Source organism: Nicotiana sylvestris, chromosome 3, assembly GCF_000393655.2.
Source record: "Nicotiana sylvestris chromosome 3, ASM39365v2, whole genome shotgun sequence".
NCBI classification, from domain to species: Eukaryota; Viridiplantae; Streptophyta; class Magnoliopsida; order Solanales; family Solanaceae; genus Nicotiana; species Nicotiana sylvestris.
Window position 1 is genome coordinate 87025891 of NC_091059.1, and position 8274 is coordinate 87034164.

General features: G+C 36.1%; 1 protein-coding gene across 2 annotated transcripts; it reads left to right on the plus strand.

The window, feature by feature from the left end:
* The first annotated feature begins 693 nt into the window (after positions 1–693).
* On the plus strand, positions 694–7826 carry LOC104210206 (uncharacterized). 2 transcript variants are annotated; one of them, XM_009759041.2, is made up of 9 exons: positions 694–951; positions 1143–1254; positions 2351–2541; positions 2624–2718; positions 2799–3221; positions 4230–4338; positions 5299–5944; positions 7144–7261; positions 7437–7826. In XM_009759041.2, exons 1-9 carry the CDS (start codon positions 817–819, stop codon positions 7438–7440), a joined length of 1833 nt encoding a protein of 610 aa, XP_009757343.1. In that variant the 5' UTR covers positions 694–816; the 3' UTR covers positions 7441–7826. The 2 variants fall into 2 exon arrangements, with proteins under 2 accessions (XP_009757343.1, XP_009757344.1); XM_009759042.2 differs by lacking the exon at positions 7437–7826 and having other exon boundaries at positions 7144–7265.
* Positions 7827–8274: the final 448 nt, after the last annotated feature.

Below are 8274 nucleotides of genomic sequence, written 5' to 3' on the forward strand. Positions count from 1 at the left end.
CACCGAATAACTTATGTAATAGCACATATATAATATATAGAAGTTTTGAGAATAACGTTATACATGTAAAAATTTATGATACTGGTCAATGTGCTTCTAAGTATATTTTTATCCCCGAATTCAACTTTCGTCTTCCGAAACTAAAGAATATCCTTTTAAATTTTTGGTATGTTTGTGTGAAAATAATTTTCGGTATGTTTATGTTTTGCAATTATAACAAATAAAGCATAAGGACAAACATCCTAAATATTGGACTATGTTTATCGCAATATATTTTCTTGCACGAACAACTATATGTTGCACCTTCAAGAGGAATATCAATATCGATAATAAGAGTTCTGGTTATGGCAGAGCAACCAAAGCATTAGAAGGAAACATATAAAAAACATCATCTACAAAAAAGTGTTTGGTAAGATACCATCACATTAAATACTTTTAAACTATACTATATAATTATCTAACTAACATGACTAAATTAATCATTTGTGTACATTTTAAATTCACGTATTATGCTAATGTAATGATATTTTCCGATTTTTAAATAATTTAAATGTTTAAACCATCACGTTCATAGATAGTGTTATTATAATATTTACTAATTTTTGCATAACTCGCCACACAATCAATCTAACCAACGTGTATTATTAGGGAATAAAAAGAAGAATTTAAGGAAAAATGTGGCAAAGCCGCGAAGGGCAAAGGCAAAGAGCAGGTGCTCAACTTAAGCATACGGCCAGAAGAACCTTCGTTTAGTCTAGAACCTTCGTTTCTCTCTTCTATAGTTTATCGCAAAAGAAGAGTAGTAGTAGGAGAAAAATGTTCAAGAAGGCAGTGGACGCCAAGTCTCACCAGCGACTTTCCGGCGCCGACCGTAAGAAGATCCGTCGCACTATCAGAGACCGTTTCCCTAATTCCACTGATGCCTTTCTCGACCTTTTACTTCCTCCCAAGGTACCTTTTCCCTTTCTTCAATTGTTGGATTGAATATATCAACATTATTGCTAATTTTTAACTTTTCTGGATTGCATTTTCCTTTTTCATTTAATTTTGATTGTATTGCATTGAACAAAGTACTACTATCACTTATTGTAATTCATGGAATAATCAAAATTTTGTGTTTCTGCATTGATGGGATCACGCAGGCGGAGTTAAATGTTTCGAAATATCCAAATCGAGTACTCGTATATGGTTTGGAGGGTGATTGCCCAATGTTTTTTGACGTAGATGGGCGAGGTCGTGATATATTCCCTACAGGTGCGTACCATCTTACTTTCAATTTTTTTTATGGCAGATAGTCATAGTATTGTAGAGTAGATAGAGGATGAATTGGCGAAGGCAAAGGTCGTCTGAGATAGTATGACATGTCTCATGTACCTTTATATGCACAGGTCTTTAGACACGATAATATGATGATTAAAAATAATGCAGACTTAGCTAATAACACGACACAATGGAAGCAAAAGATTCATATAGATGATTTACCAACTACTGGTGAATTAATAATTGTTGCAATTTTAATTTGGTTCGGTGTTTGCCAAGAGTCTTTTTGGCGAGATCAGAAAGTTTTTTGTGTTTTGGTTATAGATTTAGAGAATCTTTACTTTTAGAGAAACTGTAGTATTTCTTAAAAGTCAATTTTTTTTAGGATTGGATTGAAATGAGCCAGAATAGAGTTGACTTTCATAGCAGACCCTAACCATTTTGGTTTGAGTCTTAGTTTATTGATTGAGTTGATCAGTAAATACTACTCAGTGGTGTTTGCTTTATTGGCTGAGGGAGAGTGTTTTGATTTTTCACTTTTTGATTTTAATTTTATGAAGCAATGTTTTGATAATCTTCCTGTTGGAGTATATTGACTGCTTATAACTTGCTGGTGATTACAACAACAACAAACCCAGTGTAATCCCATAAGCAGCGTGGTCTGGGGAGGGTAATGTGTATGCAGACCTTACCCCTTCCTTGTGGAGGTAGAGAGACTGTTTCCGATAGACCCCGGCTGGTGATTACAAACAACAACAGCCCAGCAAGATCCCACAGGTGGGGTCTGGGGAGGGTAGTGTGTACGCAGACTTTACCCCTACTCCAGAGGAGTAGAGAGGCTGTTTCCGGTAGACCCTCGGCACAAGAAGGAAAGAGACAGTGTATCAGTAACAACAAAGGAATAAAATATTGACATTTGTAAATATTTTAAGTAGGAAGGCTTTTTAGGCATGTTTTGTACACAGTAGCTATGTGATTTGATTGCTTGAAGGATATTTTTTTTAACAAGACAGAATTTAGTCATTAACCATCCTACTTAATTGAAAATGCTTTCTTTTTTGTTTTTCTCCTTTCTATGAGGTGAGTACAGTTTATGCTCTGTGGAAAGTCCCAGAACTTTTGCCTGCTTTTGTGCTGAAAGGGGGTGAAGTTTCTCATTTTATTCTCGGAGGGGCAGATTTAATGTTCCCCGGCATCAGTATACCTCCTGAAGGGTTTCCATCATTTTCTGCTGGGGAGCCATGGGCAGTAAAGGTTCCTGGAAACCCTGCCGCAATAGCTGTAAGCTTATGAGACCTTCCGGGTTTTTTCTCTTAATTTAGATATATTATCAATTTGAAGGATACTGATTTCTTTTCATCAGGTGGGAACAACTACCATGAGTAGCACAGAGGCTATAAAAGCTGGTCTACGTGGAAAGGCTTTAAAAATATGTCATTACTATCGAGACACCCTTTGGTATGAACTAAGAAAGTTAATGTTGTTAGTTTTAGTCCGTACAACTTCTAGAGGTCACCTTTTTCTGGATATTTTTCCAGGGAAGCCGCTGAAAATTGTCATGTACCAAATGCTGGTTTTCTAGAAGACGTCGTGTTTGAAGATCCTGCTCTATCATTGAGTAGTAGGGCATCTGATTCAAGTGAAGTTGATCCGTCAGTTGAGCCAGGAAATGTGACTAACAATGAAGACACCGGAGAAGTGATTGATCCTGATGTTACTTCATCAGGTGTTGGTCATCCTTGTACCACACAGAGTGATGGATCAGATGAAGTTAGTGTGCAGCTTATCAATGATCTAGGCGAGTTGAAGATTGCAGAAACTCCTGTAAATGAATCAAATAATGAGGGACAACATCCCTTGTCTGTTGAAGAGGTAGATGCACTCTTGGACAAGTGCCTTCTTCAAGCATTACATACGACAATTAAGGAAAAAGATCTGCCCATCCCTGGAAGTACATTATGGTACGACGGGTACCAAACTCATCGAAATCTACATGTCTGATACTGAATTTTTTTGATCATAATAAAAATAAAAGAAAAAGAAAATCGACTTTTGTGCACACAATTTCAGATGGTGAACTAAGAGTAGTGCACTTTATTTTTCCCATCTGGCACTAACCGTTTTTTGGAATTTTTGAGCATGAATTTTAAAGGCTCTTTTATACATAGTTTATTTTGCATTGTTATTTCTAGTATTCTTGTTAATGGAGAGGATAAGAGGTTCATGTTTGATGCAGATTGTTTTTTCAGTCACTACAAGAAATGATTACTACTCCTAGGTGTATTTAACTAAGCATTTAACCGTATGCCAGATGTTATATCAAAGTAAGCATATGCAGAAAAAGTGGAGATAAGTGATAACACCACTAGAACTTGTAAACGGTATTTTAAATAAGGCTTAAGTTGAGTACTCCCTTTGTTCCATTTTATGTGACACACTTTTTTTTTTTTTTTTTTTTCTGTTTCAAAAAGAATGACACCTTTATGCATTTGGGAACAATTTAACAACTTTCAATTTTACACTTAATGACATGCTTTTACATCCACTACAGTGTCATGGCATGTTTTAACACCACAAGTTCCAAAAATCTTTCTCTCTTTCTTAAACTCTGTGCCGGTTCAACAATGCCACATAAAATGAAAGAGAGGGAGTATTACTAGTGCAGAAGAAGCAGATCTAACACCCCTAGAATTTGCGAGGCAGCTATGTAATTGAACTCTAGACGTATTTCAGTACAAATGATCTTCATCTTGAGACAAAACAAGTTAGAGAAAAGCTACCCGTACATGCACTAGGCAATATTCCCTTTTCATGGCTGTTGTCCTGAAGATGAAGGTGATCTGATAAATTAATACCTCCTCTTCTTGACTTTCACTCTTTAACTTCTCTAGATGTTGGAGTGCAACTATATTTGACTTGTTCTATTCCTTGCTTAGCCACTTATTAATGGCTTCATTGCGCTGGTGTAGGTCAAATCACGTGCTACCTTGCAGGCCTCCAGGCATAACACTCGACATAAAGAAGTCATCTCACAAGAAATTATCCAAGTGGCTACAGGCTAAAGCCTCTGGCGGATTGGTAGTTCCGACATTTGATATGAAAGATGGAATTTGATTTTTTGAACATTAAACTGTTGGATGTAGCTGAAAATTTGCTATTGCGTTATGGATGATTCAGATGTGAAGTCATTTAGACTGCTATCTTTATGCATCATAAGAGATGCAGAGAGATTTCTATCTTGTAGGCCATATATTTGGATACACACACTTATATATACTGTGTTCTTCATGCTTAGCTAAGTTTAACACTGATATTGGCACTTCACATGACATTGATGACTGCGTGTAGTAGTACTCTTCATGGTTAGCTGCTCTTCTGTTTAACTTCTCGTCAAAAGCAAAGAATTATAAGTGGTAGGTAGGATTGTTCTGGTGCTGAAACTGGCAAGTATCTGTAGCAACCTCTATCCTCCTCTTTTCCTACTTAAGTTGGGAGGGTTCGAAAAAAGCTGTTAGTCAGAACTTTCAGCTTATCTTTGATGGCGGCAGGTGCAACATATTGATGTAGTCCCGTAACAACAGCCAGTAGGCAAGAGATTGTTTAAAAATTTCTGTGGAAAAAAATGTTACAACCATAGCCAGAACATGCGTGTAAGATGAGGTGGTGCAATACTATATGAGTAGTGTTCTGTCCTGTATTTTGCATTTGCGTATACCTTCATTGTTGATGCTATTTCTGCATTTTGCTTTTTTCATATAGCACATGTCTTGTGAAGGTTTGCTTGCATGTATGCCAGATGTGAGTTTTATATCCTCTTTATTTTTAACCCCAAAGCTAGTTCTCAGGCCTAAGTTCTTTATCTTGTCAATAAGTGTTCGAGAAATTTGCTTTGGTCTCTTTTATTTCGTGGCTTCATGGCAAAATGTGCCCCCATTTCTTGTTCCGGTGCGTTTGGCATCCAGATATCTTCTGATTTTATCTGGCGTTTCACATTATCTAATTGTTTCTCCAAACTTACCAATACATTGGCATGTGCAGATCTCACTGAAAGAAGATAAGCATAAGAAAGAGGTGATTCTTGTTTCTGTTAATCAAAAGCATCCAGACTACTTGTCCTTCAAGCCAGAAAAGAAAAAAGTGGACGACACTGGGCCCTCAATAAATCATGCTTCTAATGAAGAACAGCTGCAGAAGACACTGGAAGTTTCTGAAATTTATAAACCAAGCGTGCATGTAAATCCTATTTTTGCTTCTGTTGGTGCTGACACCAGAAGACTTTTCACTGCATCTGAAGCCTCTGAAATAGTGTTCCAGTACGTTGAGAAAGAAAATCTTGTCAAGCCATCAAATAAGTCCATTGTGACGTTGGATGCAATTCTATGTGATGCTTTATTTAAGGGAGCCATAAAAAAGGGAACGACTTATCCAACAGAAATTCATAAGAAGGATTTGGGACAAACTTTCATAGGTAGGATGCAAGCCCATCATTGCGTGACTCGAGGTAACGATACAGCTGTTCGCAAAGGTGCCTTGAAACCCATCCAGATAATGACAGAACGGAGGCAAGGAAACAAAAAAATGACTAAACTTTCTGGAATTGAATCATTTCTGTTGGATGCAGAGGCTTTGGCTTCAGAGTTGCAGAAGAAGTTTGCCTGTAGCACTACTGTGGCAGAACTTCCAGGTCTGTTTTGACACTTTGACAGCTGTGTATGACCCTTCTTTTAGATTATTTAGTAATTATTATATGGTGGCTCTCAAACTTTGGTTTGTGATGTCCTCTTTGTGTTCTGTTGGTTTATACTTTACAGTGTCATTGGCAATATATCTTTATAGTCATCTATGAATCTCATGGTGTGGCTTGTATTGCTTATTTTCTGCTCAGCTCTTCAGTTTTGGTCTTGAACCCATGGGAACCTGCACTTCTTAGAGTGGCTTTTTGAAAACTATAAAAAGCTGCATCGTGTCTCTCGTTTGATTTCTGACAATGAGCCTTCACAGCATTCTATCCTTTAATCCTCCCTCAAGTGTTGTCTATTAACTGCTCACTTACATTCTCATGGTGAAAAGAGATTAATGTGGTACTGTTTCTTTTAAGACCTTAGGAGGATGATATCTTTTATCCAGGTTAGGAGGATATCTAGTAGTTGAGAATTGTTATAGTTACTTGCAGTTGGACATTTAGAGCATTGACGCTAGAGATAGTTCCATTAAAATAAAATTAAAAAAAGAAAGAAAGAATGAAAAGCAAACAGAATAGCTCTTACTGTGTTTCACTGTGTCTGGGGGTATATAAACCATGTTTAGTAGTCTTGCTTAATTACTAGACCATTTCCATGGTAAACTGATGGAAATAGCTTGATCTGAAGGAGTTGGGTACTATTTATCAATTTGTCTAAATACTAGGGCTTCTTAATTCAATAATTTTTATTTATTTTTCCTCATGTGGAGTTTATTACTATGCTCTGGTTAAGTGAAAGACATGCCGTAGGCCCATAGCAATTTCTGTAATCCATTTAATCAAGTGGGTATTGGTAGGAATGAGTGAGTATTCCTAATGTGCCTCAAAGGTGAATTATTTAATATTGGAATGAAAAGCACCTGAATAGAGCAGGATGGATATAAAGGATTGATATGGTTGATCGCAACTGATTTGGTATTGATGCATGATGATTGTTTGATTCACTTATATTATGCACCTGGCTTTCCTTATCTAAAAAATATTATGCACCTGGCTTTGTAGGTTATTTTCACTTGCTGACGTGATACTTTTGGTCTATCTATGTTTACTGATTTGCTATGTTTGCGTATGAACTTGGTTGTCACTTTGTTCACTTTAAGGGCAGATATATCATCCATATGTAAATTCTTCTATAATTTTAGGTAAGAAAGGACAGGAAGTTTTGGTTCAAGGAGGTGTTATTGATGATCTTGCAAGATATCTTGTTGAGCAGTATGGTGTCCCAAAAAGATATATTGAAGTGCTTGATAAAACAAAGAGGTGAGTGTTGAGGTTTAGTTCGTATCCTATTAGCTAGCGCACTTTGTAAATGTGAATTCGGTTTACCTTTTACTTGTGCTACAGAGGAAAGTGGAAACTGAGATTTGACAACGATGTTTTTGCTAGACAGATCTATTACATAAACTTAGGTTTATTGTTAATTTGTTATCTTCAGGTAAGAAAGTTGGGAACTTACATTTTGGCCCATAAAATGTGGAGAGCTGTAATGCTTGATGATTATCCTTTTGGACTAGCCCTGTTGGTGGATGGAACCTTAAAAAGAGAAGTTGAATCGAATTATCTCCTTGCCTTGCACCCGATAACATGTTAAATATTTCTTTTTTCAAGCTTTCAGATACGATTGCAGGGAGATTGTGAAATACCTATTGTTTTATTTGTAGCTAGACATGTTACCAGCAGCCTGTAGCTTGTATATATTTTGTTTGATTTTTTATCGGTCTTCGTAACTACTGGAGCAAAATTATACTTGATAAAGCATATGCAATGAGAGAAATAAGGATTAGTTATTCATGAGAATTAAATTCATTTTTGATTGTTCTGGTTATGTATTGCTCCCTCCTTTTTATTTCACGACATTATGTACATTTTGGGATACTTCGAAATGTCTGATACCCATTACTTCTCTATACAATTTTCACAACTTTAAAAGATTTAAGCTTATCAAATAAACTTTACAACTTTGATGAAGTGTTTTCTGCATCAAATTAACTTTTTAACTATTACTTAAATGAATCTTTCACGTACAAATACAATATATAAGCAAACTAGAATCTTTAATTATGTTCCCTCAAATCCCGTCTTATAAAAGAAAATGGAGGAAATATCGTTGCTACAAGGTTTAACTTGAGTTATAAATGGGTTGAATCACTTTCTGCTGTCTGCGAATTCCTTTTTTCTCTTCGTTTTCAAGTTATGATTTTTCAGATTCTAAATGATTTCTATTTCAAAACTTTGGAAGACATTGATCTAAATACTCGATCTCTATCTTCCAT

Coding starts and splice junctions, on each gene's coding strand:
- LOC104210206 (XM_009759041.2), top strand. CDS start 817: ATGTTCAAGAAGGCAGTGGACGCCAAGTCTCACCAGCGACTTTCCGGC. Junction 952..1,142: donor ACCTTTTACTTCCTCCCAAG/GTACCTTTTCCC, acceptor GGGATCACGCAG/GCGGAGTTAAATGTTTCGAA. Junction 2,719..2,798: donor TACTATCGAGACACCCTTTG/GTATGAACTAAG, acceptor ATATTTTTCCAG/GGAAGCCGCTGAAAATTGTC.